General features: G+C 36.2%; 2 protein-coding genes across 4 annotated transcripts; one reads left to right on the top strand and one right to left on the bottom strand.

The window, feature by feature from the left end:
• Positions 1-2,806: 2,806 nt before the first annotated feature.
• Rab19 (RAS oncogene family member Rab19) lies at positions 2,807-9,389 on the bottom strand. The gene is made up of 5 exons (XM_019053943.2): positions 9,041-9,389; positions 8,106-8,190; positions 6,820-6,918; positions 6,159-6,316; positions 2,807-4,998 (listed from the first exon to the last, which is right to left on the bottom strand). The coding sequence occupies exons 1-5, from the start codon at positions 9,248-9,250 to the stop codon at positions 4,891-4,893; spliced, it is 660 nt and encodes a 219-aa protein (XP_018909488.1). The 5' UTR covers positions 9,251-9,389; the 3' UTR covers positions 2,807-4,890.
• A 144-nt stretch (positions 9,390-9,533) lies between these two features.
• Positions 9,534-16,547, top strand: Use1 (Vesicle transport protein Use1). 3 transcript variants are annotated; one of them, XM_019053940.2, is made up of 8 exons: positions 9,534-9,707; positions 10,811-10,931; positions 11,592-11,641; positions 12,726-12,804; positions 13,291-13,426; positions 14,244-14,419; positions 15,475-15,616; positions 16,306-16,547. In XM_019053940.2, the coding sequence occupies exons 2-8, from the start codon at positions 10,824-10,826 to the stop codon at positions 16,344-16,346; spliced, it is 732 nt and encodes a 243-aa protein (XP_018909485.2). In that variant the 5' UTR covers positions 9,534-9,707; positions 10,811-10,823; the 3' UTR covers positions 16,347-16,547. The 3 variants fall into 3 exon arrangements, with proteins under 3 accessions (XP_018909485.2, XP_018909486.2, XP_018909487.2); XM_019053941.2 differs by having other exon boundaries at positions 9,534-9,703; XM_019053942.2 differs by having other exon boundaries at positions 9,534-9,697.
• The last annotated feature ends 2,308 nt before the right edge of the window (positions 16,548-18,855 follow it).

Consider the following 18,855-nt stretch of genomic DNA (forward strand, 5'->3'; position numbering starts at 1 on the left):
TTTGATCATTATCATTTATTTTTTTCTCCTGAAAAGTTCGCGGGAGTCTCAGATCGTTTTACAGAGTACATTACAAATGCAAATACATGTCTGAACAAATCTCATCTTCAACACTCTGAGTATAAAAATGTTAACATCATGGATGTGAGATGTGTATTTATTCTTCTTAAAAGCATGAAATAGATGAGAGGCAAAAAATTAGTTTTTCAGACGAAAAATAATGACACGAAAATTGAAGGTCAAAGGTCCTCCTACTTCATGTATCAAAACAAATTCTGGTTCTGCGTTAACTTTTGAGCCCTGCTTTAAACTAAATAATTAAGTACTTAAGAAAGTTCAGAGAAAAAAATGTACTTCTACAACAATGATATATTGACGGTGAAACTGTAAAAACACATATTAAATTTGCCATGTTCCAAAATCTCAGCTTGCATTTTGTTTTATTACAACAGGACAAACAAACTTAATTTCTTGAAATGTCTACAGAACATTCTTCACATACAGAGGAAGAATCAGGTAATTTTCTAAAAAATAACATAGAGTATTTTTCTATTTAAAAAATCAATTATGATAGGAAGTTTGCAGTGTCATGAACCAAGTTACGCGTTATTGCAGTTTCACCATCCACATATACCTTCCTTGTTTTTGAGGGGCTTGATGCTTCCAGCTGAATACAAGAAATAACGAAAAAGAGCCCACACTCTTGAGCTACTTTCAAATTATTAAATTCTTTGAAGTGATTCGTTCGGAGGTTTGATTGTCGTCAAGTTAGCATATGTACCTGATGAAACAGACGGACAGCATTTTGCGAGAAGGAACTGAAAATTTCCGGGGGTCAAAAGTCACGAGTCAAAATTAAGAAGATGAAAAAGGTTATCACTTATGGAATCGGTGGGAAATTTTGTGGACGGCGGCAGGCGAGCGTATGAAAATATAGAAGCTTAGAAGATATTGCACCCTTGATTCGTCCAGACTTATGACCCAATAAAATCCAAAATTTAGAACACCAGTTTAACCATTGTCAAACCCCAGGACGAATCACTTTAAGGATGGAATGAGCAAGGTATAAGTTTTTCCCTTGAATTAGTATTCATGGTCTAAAAAAAGCAGGTTACTTCTCAATCGAGGGTAGGTACTCGTAACTACTATTATTACCTAAACAATTTTTATGATTTTGTACAGGTACAGGAACTACATAATAGGAGTAATCAAATTTCAACAGGACTCACTTTACACAAATACCTAGCTAATTATTAATGATTATCTACAAGACAATAACAATTAGATAATTGAAACAGCTCGTCATGATATTAACACCAACAAGAGAAGAGCTTGACGCTACTTAGATCTTCGTCTCGAATAATTTTTCTTAATTCGATTGAGTAAAAATAAGAGGCAGCCAAGTCAAGATCTTCGATGAGTAGATTATTGCACGATTTAATGAGGGGTTAAAGAAAAGCACAGTCAGAGATGAGTCCTAAAAGACCTGGGGCTCTCTATTTAATTGAGGGGTTAACAAAGGTAAGAAGGTTAAACAAAAATATAGGCTCCACTTTAGAGTATATTCATCGAGATTTTCAAACTAAAGCAACAGCAGGATGTCCATGGAATTTGAGGGAAGAAAAAGGACCAATAGCTTATGGTGTTAGAATGGGCTTTTGGACGAGGTATGGATTAAAACATTTTGTGACATGTTTCGTTTTCAAAGTTACACAAGAAAAATGAATCGCACAATGATAAGTCTAGAAATCAACCCCTAAATAAGATATAAGTTACAATAAACATCATGGTTAAAAGTCGAAAATAAGAATGACGTCATTTGTATTGCCTGACGTCCGTTTGGATCGCATTTAGCAAAAAGGAACCAGCGCAATTACAGTGTTGTTAAAATGTTGCTTCTCCATAATTATCTAAAAAATCTCCCAAAATAGCAAATAGTTTTTGCATCCCACCAAAATATTGTTAATTTTAAAGGGGATAATTGTGTGAATTTTAATACTGTATGTACATATATTTAGTATTTTTAAAAGAAAAAAAGAAGTTGCAAGATTTTGAAATCACTGTAGTCACGCTGGTTCTTTTTTGCTAAATGCGATCCATTTGATCTGCTCTAAAAATACTTGTTAAAATCATGTCCTGAACTTCAAGTTTTGTGAACTGTCTTCTACAAAAGACTCTCAAGTTAACACATGGGACTTTTTTTCTGCTCTAGACCTCCTCTTGTGGCTCATTGGACAAAATTAAGTAACTGACTAATCTGTCAGCTTCAAACTTCTAGACACGACTGCCGTAAGAGATTCTTTCCCAAAATCTTGGTGACGGTTGTAAAAACACGGAAGGTAGAAAAAACTCTCCCCAGTTATTCATACTAATAAAACAGCGTTTATCAAAAAAGGACCTAGTGGCTGGGCGTTAGACAGACAGAGAATCAAAGATGTGTCGTTTCTGAAATAAGCTAAAAAAAAGTCCCATATGATAAAAGCTATTCAACTCATCCTTGGTAAGATCTGCTAAAGTGGGCCAGGTTAGATAATTCCTTCCTAGTGTTAAGTACTTGCGGAGAATTGGCTCTTTTTAAGAGGGTATTAAAAATAACTGCTGGGTGAAAACAAATAATCTTGCTCACCTCTGCACCTACAAACTACATGTCTTTCATTTTTCAGTTGTCTTATAAGACAAGAAAATTTAAAAAATAATAGAAACAACAAAAAAAGGACCAGTGATTCACTTGTACTAACCATTGTTTACATTTGGCTAGGAGTGCTTGGGTTCATTGAAAGGCCCCATTGAAGCGCTTCTTTCGAAACACAATTGAACAAGGAATATAAATGATTCTTAAGATAGTGAGCTTTAAAAAGTTCAGCATTTGCTCTGAGTCTGTTCAGTTATTGATCATTTAAAGAAGTCAATATTGAGTCATTGGCCACTTGAAAAGCAAATATAGATGCAATAATACTTCCCATCAATTGAAGGGGCAAATTAAATTTTTTCATCGACCTTTCATCAACAAATATTGCCCTCCTAAAAATTTTGCAAGCATGGAATATGGTCCCTTTGCCTGCAGCCGGTCATATACTTTGTTTTCTGGGACCAGGCACTACTGGCAACTAAAGGCCTAGGAGAAAGGCCAGCGCTATCTCAGAATTGTATCTTATACATGTGGAAAAGATAGAGAAACTTTTGTGATGTTGTTAGATTTCAGATTAAAGTGTCTTAATTTTGACACTTGAGAAAATAATTGAAAAGATGTATCGTTAACTAATGGAACTTTCCCTGGATGACCGCAGCACTTTAATAATGAGGGAATAATACACATATCCTCGTACAGATAACGGAGAAACATTACAACACGGGTGAGTACACAAAAGTGAAACTTACTAAGGTATAGGAGGATAAAAAATAGGTATAAATAAAAATCACTTTTGTTAAAAGATAAGGAACAACAAATAAATTTAAAATTAATTAACTTTCAATCTTAATTCACTGACACAATTACCCCCCAATTCCACATACATTCAGAGAAAGAGGTGGTAGTGAACTGTAGAATGTCGCTTTGATGTAATAACAAGCATCTGCAGGTCTTTGGGGAGATTGCGGTCGGTTTGGACCAGACTAAGTATAGAGTTTAATAGTTAGTATATAATTCTAAGATGCTTCTTACGATCTTTAGTATAAGGCGAAATAATGACCCTCGCAGATGACATGTCCACTACTCCTCAATTTTTCTCTCCTTTTTCTCATCCTCAATAATCTAAAAAAAAAACAGTTAAACTAAATAGAGAAATAATTAAAGCTGCTGTTAAAATATGCTTTCACTCGCTGACGTCTCCTGAAATTAGAGATAGATACTGAAAGAGAAGACAGAAGAAGTCAAAGTTAGCATTTGACTTTTCAAGACAGGAGGTTTTTTTTTTCTTCCGAGAGTAGATACTTAAAATACTCGCAAGAAAAGCAGGATTTCTAATTAACAAGGCTGACAGACTCAGGACTGCTCACTGGCAGAGCCGCGCGCTACCATCTTTGGAGTTCCCTAATGAGTTGGTTACTCATGTCACAGAAATTTGTAAAGATCATGCCTCCAAATAAAACGATCAAATAAGGGAAATTACACCAGAATTGGAGATTTTAAAGCTTTGCAGTTGAGATACACATTTTTTTGCATTTGGCCATTGATTTCAGACTGAGCCAGATCGGGAACTCAAAAGTTGCTCTGTCAATGGGCTGACCTGATTATATCAATCTTGTTTGTACATGTGAGCCTGAAAACTATTGATATGCTAAAAATGTAGAGAGAGTATTGGTAAAATTACTATGAGCTTTAGAAATTTTGCCACTTACTGAGAAAATTGCAGATTGAAGTAAGAACGTTAACGTACTTCGAACTGGAGACTCGTTTGAAGCTTGGAATGTGTTTCAGTGAGACACATAGTGTTCCGCTCTACCATTATGAATAATACTGATTTTGCAAGTCATTTCAAAGTATAATACGTTTAACTATGCCCCATGCTTGATCATTTTCTACAAAACGCACCTATGACAAGGTCCATTTTTTTATCAATGTGATTAAATGAAAGATTCAAAGCAGCAACATTCTTAATAGCTCCGAAGTGAAGCAGATTTGAATTTCTCACAGGTGAAATCTGGAACCTGTATATTGATTACAGGATGTAAAAGTTCCTTTCAAAATACAGAATTCCTCTGAGTGCAAGGGAACTTAATTTCAAACCCGATCTTGATGTGTATAATCATCGTACTGGTGAGAGAATATTGGAGAAGGACTGTTTAACTGATTAGACATCTTCATTGTTGAAAACAGCCTGTTTGAGGTGTAAGGAGGATTTCACTGAGATCAGACAGAGGGGTATAGTTTCCATTTCAGTTGAGTGATGATTATATTAGGCTGCAAGCACTGCATTCTTTGACACTTTTTCCCTCACCCAAACGCACGGTGTTGCCGCTGTCAGACTCTTCGCCATACGAACTGTGATCATGTCTCCTCTGAAAACAATAGAAATTGTTTTAGGAACAAAGAGCAAATTTTTTGTTCAAATTTTAAATAAACTACCAAAATGCATGGTTCTACTACCGTGAAATCCCGTGTGACATTACTACCGTGTAACCGACGAAAAACCGTGATTTTTCTCCGTGAGTTTTAATTTTCTTAAAATTGTAACAATTAAAAAAAAAAAACTAAGAAAAAAATTTCTTGTAACCGTTCACCTAACTTTGGTTATAGCTTGCGACAAAACGCGAATTGCCTCAAGTTATTGCCTAGTTAGAAAGTTGTTAAGTTGTAAAAGTTTGTAAAAATTGTAGTTAAATTGCATGAAACTAAAATTTGTTAATATAGTAACAGAATATTTCTACTTGTGAAGAATTAGCAGAGTGTATTTTGCGGAAAAATTAATGCATACTTCACTAACTTAGAATTATCAGTGCTCACTATTAATTACTTGAAAGATAAAATATGATTAGTAAATTAAAAGTTATAAGCATCTAATATGAGGTATACTAATTTATTTGCTGCGATAGTGCTGCAAGTGCGCGGAGCGCGGGTTGGCTGCTAGTTACAAATAAAAGAGTCGGTAGATGGGCCCTCACACCAGATTACAAATTTTTCACCCCTCACAAGATGAAGAATTTACAACTTCAAAGTTAATACATAAAAATAGATGGATAAAAAGGAGGTTTCAAAGAGATCACTGTATGAAAATTTCCCTAAATACTTAGCAGGGATTATGAATGTCTATGGTATAAAACAGATTCAACCAATATTAAGACTTTTATCTATGATCAATTACACCAGAAAGTTTAAAGAAAAATATACCTATTCCTATTTTCAGTTGGAACAAAAATAACAGAATAAAATGAGGAAACAGGGATACAATGATTCAGCAACCACAGTGCTCTTTCTCTCTTCCCCTATGACAAAACCCATTATAATACGAATTTCTCAATAAATTTCTCGAAGACAAAAAATTGTTCGGCCCATTGCCCCTTCTTAATTGAGACAGAGAGTTCTGTACTATCATTTAAAGGAAAAACTCACTGAATGAGTATTATTTTATCATTTTGCTGGTTTTTTTACATTGCTTAGCAAGTCAGACAAATGTTTCCTGCACCAATCCATGAAATAGCAAAACTTTTTCTGCACTTACTTTTAGTTCCGTAGCAAGGCACATAAAGGCATCTTCAATGTTTGTATTTTCTTTCGCTGATGCTTCCAACACATACAGGATTTCTGGTATGTACTCGCTCATGGCCTCCGCTTCTGCAAATTCTACTTCTCTCAAGGAGTCTAGATCACATTTGTTCCCTGATTGAGAAAAGAGAAAATTAGTTACAAAACAGGATAAATATTCGAAGAGCTGTTAATAAATGCTGAGCACCAAAATGGAATTTTTAAAAAAAGGAGCTCTTTCAAGAAGATAACTCATCCTAACTCTCAGACATTCAAATAAGGTTCCCTTTCTCTAATTCCCATGTTATCCACAATATTGATATCCCTGAGAAATTTCCGATACTAGTTTCTGAATTTTGAAAGGCAACACATTACTTAGACCTGTGCATTACAGATTTTAGAGAAAAAGAAAACGGATTTTTTTCAGAAAATGATCGAACATTCTAATTTTGTGTCAGCCCTCCTTTCACTGTTCAGGTGATACATTTAATGTTCTCCAAAGCAAGAGCCGAAAATAAAATTTTCACCGGAGCTATATATATCAATTTTCTCTCCAACAGAATATTCTGTAGACCAGAGAAAACTTATCCTCAGAGCTATTAAAAAAAACTGAAGCAAGACAGATAAGATCTTCTTACCAACAAGAATTAAGATGACATTTGATGCTGTGTACCGCCGTACTTCTTCAATCCATCGTTGAAGATTCAAAAACGTTGCTCTTTTTGTAATATCGTACACTAAAACAGAAATTACAGATATTGCTCACACTATTGCATCCTTCAGGTGTTTAGCTTTTCCTCTTCATGTTACATTAAATGACTTATTCTTCATTAGAAATTCAACGATCAGTCAGAGTGTGTGATATGATTTTGCCCCATCTCTTGATAAAGTCAGGAGTTGACAGATTAAGTAGGAGCTATTCTTAAGCTCACATAATATTTGAATTTTTGATCCGCTGGGATCTGCAAAGGAAGGATGGCTATTCCCTTTCTTTGTTCAAATTGTAATGTCACTCAAAGGCAAGTAAGTACTAGAAAAAAATGTGGACAAGTGGGCATTTTTGGGTGAATTATTTCACTTTCCTTACACTAGGACATCTATACTGATAAGGAAAAATTTCTACATAATGATTACACATGGTAACAATAGGGGGTACTAGGGCTACACTGAAGCATATCGACAGTGTAAGTCGGCGGTCACATAAATCGGTTTGTGACGTCCCAGACTTCCTGTCATACTTTATTTTTGAAACAAAAAACTGCTCATCGGCAATTCTTTAAAACTGCTGTAATTTTTCTTCTCTGTGCGAAGAAAATTCTGCAAAAACTTCAAGGAATGATGTCAAATTGTTCTCCTTTAAAAAAATAACATAGAGGTGGAGATTTTCAGACACCGCAAACGAGATATGTGATTGCGGACTTACACCGTAGATATATCCTTAACTTTTCCTAAAAATTACACAAAATTGTAGGGAAACATTTCGTAGGAATACAGACATTTTCTGACTGTGCAACCTACTTGGTTGAATGCCAGTCAAGTGAAAAGGGGGAACCTCCTGAAGGGAAAAAAAGGGGGAGCCCCTAAGAAAACAAGACAAAATGGGGGAGCCTCGAGTGAGATACAGCATTTCAGCTGTTGAAAAATCCGATTTTTTTGGAAAAGGGTCATTCAATTTTTATAATTCTTTTTTTGTCCTCAGAGAAGAGTGTTTATGAATTTTGGTTAGAATGGGGGGAAAGTTGATTGAATTTGAAAGAAAACTTGTTGAATTCAGAAGAAGGCTCGGAACTTTCTGTAATCCTGCCATTTTTAATAATTATCCTTCAAGAAAATAAAGCATAATTGAAAATTTTTAAACATTGCATTTGAGATCAACATTTCTCGCATTCAGCCATCAATCTGTTGCTTAAAGTTCATTATTTACCGATAATTATTCCATTGGCAGATCTGTAATAACTTTGAGTGATTGTTCGGAATCGCTCCTGACCGGCAGTGTCCCAAATTTGAAGCTGAAACAAAAAAGAGGAAAAAATGGCAGATTAAGTGGATTGATGACAGAGAAGACCACACTTCTAGCTAAATATCATTGGAGTATTGTGATGGGCAAATAAGAAACCAATGCTCAAAAACTAGGAATGTCTTTGAAAAAGTTTCAAAATTGATGACATTACATTACTAATTAGTAAATAATAAGTCTCAACCATAATCCTTAAGAAAGCTTTTGGATGTGAAATAAGACAGCGACTCTCTAGATATGGCCTCTGAGAAAAAGATTTTCATGTCATGCAAGGTAAATGATGAGACTTATAATTGCAGGAAAACATGCAATTAACATAGGAGAAAGGCTAATGAAGTGTGATAAAGGGTTTACCAAGATGGTATCTTTCATCTAAAATCAGGTCTCAATTTCTCTTTACCCACGGAATACCTAGGGTAGAAAAACTACAATGTAAGCATCTGTTTGTGGAAAGTTCTGTTCGTCATCCACTCAGTAATAAATTCATCTACTTAAATGTTATTAGGTGACTTTAAAGCCGTTCAAAAAAATTTTAGTGAAATAATGAGAGATCATACATTCAAATGATTCTCATCAAATCATCAAGGTAAGTGACGAAATTTCAACAATCTTCGCTCCCTTTCAAGTTGTGTTCACGCTGTGTCGGACACAGGGTATTTGTCAATCAATGAACTCATATTTGAGGTGAGTCATACATGCAACCAAAAATTTAACTTAGTGCCACAATGACTTGGAATGGTTCAAAAAGATGTAATTCTCTTCTAGAGTGCTCTACTTTATCAACTTCCGGACTCACAGACTGCCATTCTCATTCCATAAACAAAAGTGAAAAGTATACTTACTTTAACTTTCTTTCCATCAACAGTGACTGTCTTCATAGAGAAATCCACACCGATTGTATTGCCATGTCTTTCGACAAAGTTTCCTGACTTAAATCTTTGAACTACACAAGTTTTACCAGTACAACAGTCTCCAATTAAAACGATTTTGAAGAGAAAGTCAAATGAGTCTTCCGTAGACGAATTGGTACTAATTGGGACGATATTTGACATTTTAATCTCTTACCATAAAAACTAACGGGAAAATACTAACATAAGGTTCTGAACAATCACTTAAATAATCACAACCAGTCAGTCAAAACACAACCACAACAGGAAATTCGGGAAGCTTCATTCTCCAGCCCCCTCCCGTCGAAATTCCAGCTTTCCCAATCAGCTGATTCGTTGTATCATCAGCTCATCAATTGCATCGAAAACTTTTTGCACCAATCAGAGAAGGGAAATCTTTGTTTACTAACCCAATTTTTGATAACATCGCGTCGTGTTATCTGATAACAAGTGCCCTCACTCGCTAAAGAGCAGGATTTGCATTTCCTTTTTCCTTAGTTTATTTATTTTATGCTTGTCGATTAGTGCAACCTACACTACTCTTCTTCTCCTTTAATTCTGATTCATCGCTTATCATCTTGCACCTGACAGCGTTTTTCCATCTTGTCAGAGGTATCTGTACGTAAGTAATCAATATTGAGCAAGTTTTCCTCCTGGCACAGATAGTGAAAGGAAAATACTAAGATGTAAAAAATAAGACCTTAATGAGACTATGTTGGACCATGTAATTCTCCCTGGTAATTGCTCTTAACAACATGCATTGTTACCTATTTGTGTCAACTGGACGCACAGCCAGCACCCTCAGGGCTATGAAATTTTTTGTCAAGACATGACAGTTGCACCCCCCATCTCTATCACCTCCTCTATTTTCTGCCAAAACTAATTAACTCTAGGGCTAGGATTTCAATCGCCTCACGAGGTTATGCTACACATCATCGGCTCGCAGCATAAGCATTATATTACTGTATGCCCAGGTGGCGGGCATGTGGCGCTGCGCCTTATACGCGAAACCCACCGGCTATGAGCATTGATGCCCATGCTGACGTGCCGGCCAGGCCAGCATTAAGTGCTGATGCTTAGGTTTGCTACTACGCAAGGGACCAAAATGCGCTTCACCTTTTGATGCTGGAGCCTTGGCGCTCGGCCTGATGCGGCATCAATTTTTGGTCCAACAACCCAGCTCTATTACCAACAGGGCTGTCTCAGGAGACTGGGGTATGCGACCCTTGGACTTGGCGATGAATTTCGCGGAACACCCCTTTGTCTACGTTTCCCATTGACGCGGCGGCCCCCGTCTTGCCGGGACGCTCTAAAAAGTGGACGCCGAGAGAGGGTTGAAAACACAACCCGGTGCAATTAGCCGTCCAGCAGCCTGGCCTGGGGCGCTGGTGTCCGACGTGTCTAAATGAGGCTGCTTCACTTTTGATGTTGGGTACCCAGTATCTAAATTGATGCGGCATCATGAAGCCATGCCAGGTGTCGGCTTTGCCAGGTTAAGCCGCTTCGCAGACAAATGCGATCCCCTGGCGCACTGTTCGATGCGGCATCAAAGTCCGCGCCGAATACCTGCCTTGTACCGCGATGCCGCTCCGTTTATAGTGCTGCCGTTATAGTGTATCAGCTCTAAACCCCTGCTCTAGGGAGCTCCTACCATCAAACTTGACAGGCGGTTATCTAATCTCTCTTAGTACCTAATCAATAAATAATTTATTTTTGTCCTTCCAGACTAAATCTTAACATGACTGCATCATTTTCTCGCCTTGACATTGATGTACGCAGGTTACTGGCTCGATGTGAAGAAATGGCCCGGGAACAGAACTCTGAAGAGACTTGGAGACTAGAAAAGGTATCCTTACTTTTGATTAACACCCACCCGGAGTCCACTTCAAACAAGTTTACGCTTTTTTTTTAATGCAACAGCACTACCATCTTGATTTTATATCGACTTTCAATGATAAAATGAAGACAGTAGATCCTCTAGCACACTCCTATAGTGTGTCGACTTATTTGATGCAGACTCAATCCACCTTACTAGTTTCCTGAAACGCTTGGACTCTTCTAATCTATCCTCTCAAAGTCAATATTTTGATCATATTTGATCGCTTATGCTACAGTTAAACGCAACTTTTTCCTATAGGTGCTCTCATTAATGTTTGGAGCTAAGCCTTAAAATGCTGACATATAACAGCACTTAAATATATTAAATCAATAGATGAAGAGAAGATATTTATTAATCATTAGCAATAGAGAAGGAGAGGTAGAATAATATATACATAAAGTAACATAGTTAGTAATATTTAAGTGCTGACATAAAACAGCGCTTAAATATATTAAATCAATAGATGAAGAGAAGATATTTTTTAATCATTAGCAATAGAGAAGGAGAGGTAGAATAATATATACATTAATCATTAGCAATAGAGAAGGAGAGGTAGTTTCAAAATTAAAAGAATGTTTCTTTGCAACATTTCAACTGACACCTGATGCATCCTGTTTCTTTTTGCAGTTTATTGGAACATTGGAGGAAATGGTTGAAGAATTAGAAAAGTTAAATCAGTAAGTTTCTTCTAACATTTTTAGAACCTTTTAATGTAACCCTTTAGAAGTCTAATTTAATCAAACATAAAGGAACTGAGTTTTACTTTGGGACACAATGACGTAGAAGTAGGTTTAAGCTTAACTTACTGCACATTTTCTCCTGTCAATTTTTGAAGTCAAAGGAAAAATAATTCCAAAGTGGCTATAGGCATGGAACTTCGTCTCCGAAAATCGAGTTGTTTCTTCCTGGTTCAATTTGTCGCCTTCTGCATGGAGGAACGCACCTCGATTGTGCTGTTTTAGTATTTCTTATCCACACTACATTTGGTCGTAAGGAAAACCATCCCATGAATTCCCGTTAAATTTCTAGTGATTTTTCTTTACTCCGTGAAAAAAGACTCTGAAATTATCGAATAAATTCATGCGACAGTACTCCTATGAAAAAATATAATGTTCGCAGAAATACTGAAACAACGCAGATAAGATATGTTCCATTGTGCAGGACACAGCGAATTGTGATGTGACTGGGTTAATTCCGTCAATTTCAATCCATTTTTACCTGAAAAACAAAGCTTTATTCTGTTGTGAAGGGGAGATTGATTTTATAACAGCTCAAGAGTCAATTTTGACTGTCTTATCAAGTGCACCAAAACTGCGCTAATAATTTTGGGAACAAAACAAGAGAAGTCATGAGTCAAGGATTGTAACTTCATACTTTTTTAATCACAGTGTCCTTGTCCCTAACCTGGAACAGGACAACATGTTAGGACCTGGTCTTAACATGGAGCCAGATTTTATTTTACCTTTCAGGATGCTAGGGCTGGCTTGAAACCTTCAGGTAATAGAACATCCTTGACGAGTCTTTCAATCTGTCCCTGTCTTTTTATGTTGCAACAGAAGTCGAAATAATGAGCTTTGACCCCATTAATGATACTGTGGTTGAGCTAATTGTTGGAAGATGTCTGAGTGTACCGTGGGTGTTTTGAATATTGAAGTGGTGGGAGAAATGTTACAGTTACGATTATCACAAGTGGATGAATTCTTTGGTTTTAAAACTTTATCAACATTCTTTAATTTTCCTGTGAAATTTTTCTTATTTCAGAGATGCAAGCAATAACAATATTTTCTTATACAAGAGAAGGATCGAATTTTTAAGAGGACTGCTGAAGACCCAAAAAATTGTAAGTTATCGAAAGTGGAAAGGATGAAATTAAGAACGTCTCTGTCCGCAGGGAAAGAGACCACAATTTTTTTTCAGAAAAGCAATGTTTGTCAAGTTGTCATAGAGAAAATTCCGCACTATTATTCTTAGAACCAAGTTGGGAGCAACTCAACTCGTTTACCTACTGGCACAAATGAGCTGAATTATTCAGTGCAGTTTTTGAAAGCAGAAAAAAATCAAATGAGATAATGGGCTGTAACTTAAAATGTAAAATCGTATTCAAGTATCCATAGCACCCCCAAGATGAAAAGTTGAATGGGAAATGCATTTATGCTATACATTAGACTCATGATTTCTGACCAAAAAATAGAGCAACAATGCTTTTAAAGTCATTCATGCACAGACTTTAGTTCAACATCAGGTACATAGTTTATTTAAAAGTTACAATAAAGATCAACCATTTTTTTCTCTTCTTTTTTCACTAATATGATTCCTTTTATTTCAGGAAAATCCATTCGAAAAAGTGATGGCTGCCCAGCTTCTGTCTTCAAATTTACCCAACAGCCTCACCAAAGAGATACATCAAAAGACAACTGCCAAATTCTCCGGTGAGATACGAGATGAGCTTTTCGATCTTCAAGGTAAAAAATGTTCAAAATCAGTATCAGAAGATTGTAAGCTTGCAGATTTTTGTTTCCTTGGAATTTCAAATGTTGAAAAAATTCTGAAGATTTACTTATGTCATGCTTGTAAAGAAGCACCCTTAACTTTCAAATCCTCATTTTTAGGGGGGCAAAAATAATTGATTGACGTTATAACATTGCGCGGACGTCGCAGGACTTGAGTCTGGCAACTAATTCTGAATAAACGATTGTTGCCTCTCTACAAATTTGAAAGATGGTGCAGAAGCAGTGCTTGAGAGATTCTTCGTCACTCTGTTGCGCTCAGTCCCATGATCTTAAAATTGTTCTGCTTAAAAGACAATTTTTTTGTCTTTTACAATAGTTTTCATTGTAGTACATTCCGCCATCCATATACTGATGAATGTAATTATGTGTTTGTCTCTTGGACAAAACAAAACTAAAATGTAATGCAAGTATGTGATAGGTAACTCAGTCATCTGAATGACTTACGAGTAACTTACCAATCACAAAGCTACCTTCCACCTTAATCTAGTCTTGTCTACCAGGCAAACTCTTAAAATCAATTCCACCCTGTGAAAGTCAAGGCAATACATAAGCGTGGGGCAAAATGCTGATGCTTAGCTAACTCCTAGGGCAGTTTTCCACCATCAAGTCAGAGATCTAACTTACCACGACCCTCTGCATTGAAAAATATGGTGCAGAAGTTATCAACTATGCACCTTCACCATCGAAAAGTAACGATACATCAAGCAGCCTCTCACAATGAGCTTTTCTCGATGACAAGTATTTTGCATAATGAATTTATATGTTTCAGGCAGCAGTCTAAGATTTCGCGATGTGCAACAGGCAAATATTTATGAGAGCTTGGACGATAGTATAAAAAGCCAACAATCTAAGCAGGCTCATATCGCTGAAGAAATGCTCATCATGACAAGGAACATGAAAGAACTCAGCAGATTAGCCGGCGATACCATTAGAAAAGACGTCAGAGTGAGTTTAATTTTGTCAAGTTGTACTTTTCCATCTCTCTAATATTCAAGATCCACCATCTGTCTAAATCTCAAGTTATAAGTAAACTACATTATTACGAAGATGATGAATGCTCCTTATGAGGCTAGGTTATGAATTAAGAAAATGAGTGCAAAAAGAACAATTCCCCATTACAAAGTTTCAGGATATCCACCAACATTTGTTTTGGTTTTTTTGAGGAAACTACGAGATCTTTAAATTTGAGATTTATGCTGAAATTATTGTTCAATTGAAGAATATTCAGTTTTTCTTTCTCTCTAAAAGCATTTTTCCCCTGTTGAAAATAAAAACAGAAAAGGAAAATCTCGAGAAGCGCTCTTTTTGCACCGAATCCTCAATTTTAACAATTGTTGAATGGTGAAATTGAATTTAATTATGTGTGCTTCAGTTAAGGGTAAGTTTAAGATTTGGAAAGTATACAGGATGTTCCAAACCACTCGTTCCAAGCTTTTTTCTCGGTTATTTTGGGTCACAATACATCAGGGACTGCAGGGATGAGTAAAAAATGAAATCTCATGATTCCAACTTTGTCAGACTCAAAATAATAGAGAAAAAAACCTGGTGCCGGTGGTCTGGGACACCCTGAACGGGTGGAAATTTCTCGGTAACAGTGCTGAAGCATATTTCTCTTGGTGAAGTTGTCTCAACATTTTACCACAATTTGTTCAAGTTGACAATATCTTGTTCTGTTAAATATCTTGGAAAAAAAAAATTAAAAGATAGAACAATTTTTCAATGTTGCATCATGACCAGGATTTGCATGTCTTCTACGAATGTGAATAATCATGCTATGAGTCTTTTCTCAAGTTTTTACACTTTTTTACATCTCGAAAAGTTCCTTTGCATTCCACTTTGTCACTTTCCAGTGATATTTGTTGACTAATATTTTTGTAATAACGCCTAAATACTGAACACAAAAAAGTACTAAATTTCATGAAATCAAAATGTATCTGAAAGATCTTGTGAGATTTATAGAAGGCATAAAGGAATTAATGTATTCTTTTCTCTTTACTTAGACTTTTGAAAATTCATCTGTACTCGCAGACAGTAATTTTTCTAAATTGAAAGTCGAAGCAGAAAAACTAGAACTACTGAACAAAGGGGCATGGAAGTGTTGGATGTGGCTGATCATAGTGCTCGTACTCTTCATATTTGTTTGTAAGTTTTTCTGATTTTTTCGTTCGTATTATTTTTTATATACTTTTGTAAATAAATGAAAATTTCAATAGTGATTAGCACTCTTGAAGTCTAAAAAAAAGGAACAAAACTGTTTTTTTTACCCCTTGTGAGAGAACTTATCAAATAATCATCCTCCTATATCAGCGCAGTCTACATACCCTAGATAAATGAGTACTTAATGAGAAGTGCTCTCATTTTTGGTGAAGGGTTAAAAAGAGAATAATTTTTGTTCCGTCAACTATGAGGAGTATCTCTCTCGGTTTGAAAACTTTTGATGTAATCTCAGTGCCACGTTTCATGCCATTCCTCCCAAAAAGTATGTTCATATGAACTGTAATCTGATGGAAACAACCTATTGTCCAGACTGAATTTTACATATTATATCCACAAAAGTGCTCAAACCCTTTTAGAAACTAATGACACTTATGTTGTCTCTAAAATGGACCAGGAATAGCAGTTCTTCATCGTAAAATTTAGTTTATTTTATCCTGCTCCCATTCCAAGTAAGAGAATAGAAAAGTAAGGAATTCTACTAATAAGAAAATATGAAAGAAAAGTTTACGTTTACGTTGTACATTAGCACAATTTATGATGAAACTATGACTTCAGGATTTATTCGTCCAATTTCAGCAAACTATCAAGAGTAATGGTTTTGTTTTTATTTTCAGTCATGGTGATTTTTATGAAAGTTAACAAGAAGAAAAAATGACACTACATCCATGGAACTCAAATGCCATGAAGCTTTGATGAGAGAACCTACCCAGCTGCAAAAAAAATTTCTAAACCAAACTGACTGTGATGTTTTACTGTATAGCTAATGTAATTTTTTTATCATCTGTATCATATTTTTTGCACGTATTTTGTACTTGTTTAACATTTTATTTGTTTTATTACAACATCTGATCTGAAATGTGTCTTCATTTATTTCAATTGAAGGGGTCAGGACAAAAAGCGTCAAGCCTTCTTTTCCCTCCCCCCCCCCTTTTTTTTTTTTGCAAAAATTAAGTTCAAACTTTTCTGAAAAGAACAGAAGCTAGTTGACAGTGTAAGTTGGCAATCACATAACTCAGTTTGCGCAAACGAGTTATGTGATTGCCGACTTACACCATCATAGTGTCTTTTGTAATTAGAATGATAATCAGATTAGTTTGTCTCAAATCTATTTTTTCAAGTTTCAATTTTTTCTAAGCCTTATCAAGGATGGAGAGTCTGCTCGGACTGCTGGTTTGCATGGCTCTTGTCTTCTTGTGGAAGATAAAAATTTTCTAAGAATAACTGAAATTTCTCTGTGACTCACGAACAGCATTGTATTACTCGGTAACTAAACTGCGAACCAACTATTCCCAAATTCATCGAAGAAAATCAGACTTTGCGTCTCTATCACCTGACCCTTTCTACTTTCATTATTTCAAAAGGAGGGGAAATTTTAAAAGATCATCTGATTATATTTTTGAGTTATTACGATTGACAGTTGTTTGTAGTCTCTTGATGTAAGAAAACTGACAAATCTGGATGATAAACAAGTACAGCCAAAATAGCTGTCAGGGATTTCATCACAATCAAAGGAGAAATACATATCCTTCATTCATCACCTTTATTTCAATCGGAAAAAGGGACAACAATATAAAATTGGAAAAAATTGGCACCAATTTTTACTCACAGCGAAAAATACAAAACATCACTAAAAATAACATATTTTAAACTTGAGACAAAGATTATTTTTTCTCTCAATCGCTTAAAGAGGGTTATGCAAAACGGCCAAAAAGTGACCCCGCGGGGATTGTACGAAACTTTGTGGGATGATTGTATAGGTCATTTTGGGCCTGCATCTGGCTGCTTTTAGGCGAAAACCGCAGGGAAACAGCGTTGCCATTTTTTAAAGTCGTAACCTTCAAACACCCATAACTTTCGCAAAAATGCAGTTACAGAGCTCGTATTTATACCAAAAAATGCGGAAAATTTTGTTCTATCGACCAACGCAAAGGAAATTTTTATTCGAGTCCACTGTTGCCACGTTTTGGCCATTTTTTTAATTTCCATAATGATTAAAAATCACGTTATCGCCTAAAAGTGTGTTTGCAGTTGGTGGGGATTGAATGGTCCCTGTCGGAATTATTGTTCGTTCGATTTCGCATCCATTGATATGTTATACTTTTCTGAGAGGCTTAGGGAATCCAAGTTACAGCGATTTAAAAATTCGGCAACACGCCCGACGCCCGATTTTGACGCTCGTTAAGGTACGTTTCGCGACTCCGTGTTGAAAGAGAACGCCCAAATAAAACAAAATTCGAAGAGCCAGTTCATGTTTTACGCTTTTTTGAAACTTTCACGTCATTTTTAGAAATTCAAGTAGCGGCGGTGTTGCCGGTTTTCGATATTGTATCGAGATCAAGATCGATGGATCTAGGTCCCTTTCCAAAACTAATCATCAGACCGCTCGGGTGATTCGGTAGCCTTAAATTTTGATACCTCGTTATTGTCGGACACCAGTGCCGTTGCAAAGAGATAGAAGAAACCATCGATTCGATAAATCGACAATTCCAACTACAGAATAAGGCTGGACGTGATTTAATGAGTGATACATTTTTTTTGTGATTGCGGCGGCGGTTTCCTTGAAAACTGGCAACCCCGCCTCTACGCGAATTCCGGCGGAAATTAGGCGACGTTGTTAACATCATGTCGCAAATGGTCAGTTTAGGATAAACTATGTAGCTAGACGTGATTAAATGAGTGCTACTTTCAATTGTGATCGCAGCGGTGGTTTTCATTGAAAACCGGCAACACCGCCGCTACTTGAATTTCTAAAAATGACGTGAAAGTTTCAAAAAAGCGTAAAACATGAACTGGCTCTTCGAATTTTGTTTTATTTGGGCGTTCTCTTTCAACACGGAGTCGCGAAACGTACCTTAACGAGCGTCAAAATCGGGCGTCGGGCGTGTTGCCGAATTTTTAAATCGCTGTAACTTGGATTCCCTAAGCCTCTCAGAAAAGTATAACATATCAATGGATGCGAAATCGAACGAACAATAATTCCGACAGGGACCATTCAATCCCCACCAACTGCAAACACACTTTAAGGCGATAACGTGATTTTTAATCATTATGGAAATTAAAAAAATGGCCAAAACGTGGCAACAGTGGACTCGAATAAAAATTTCCTTTGCGTTGGTCGATAGAACAAAATTTTCCGCATTTTTTGGTATAAATACGAGCTCTGT

The sequence above is a fragment of the Bemisia tabaci genome, chromosome 8 (assembly GCF_918797505.1).
Source record: "Bemisia tabaci chromosome 8, PGI_BMITA_v3".
NCBI lineage: Eukaryota > Metazoa > Arthropoda > Insecta > Hemiptera > Aleyrodidae > Bemisia > Bemisia tabaci.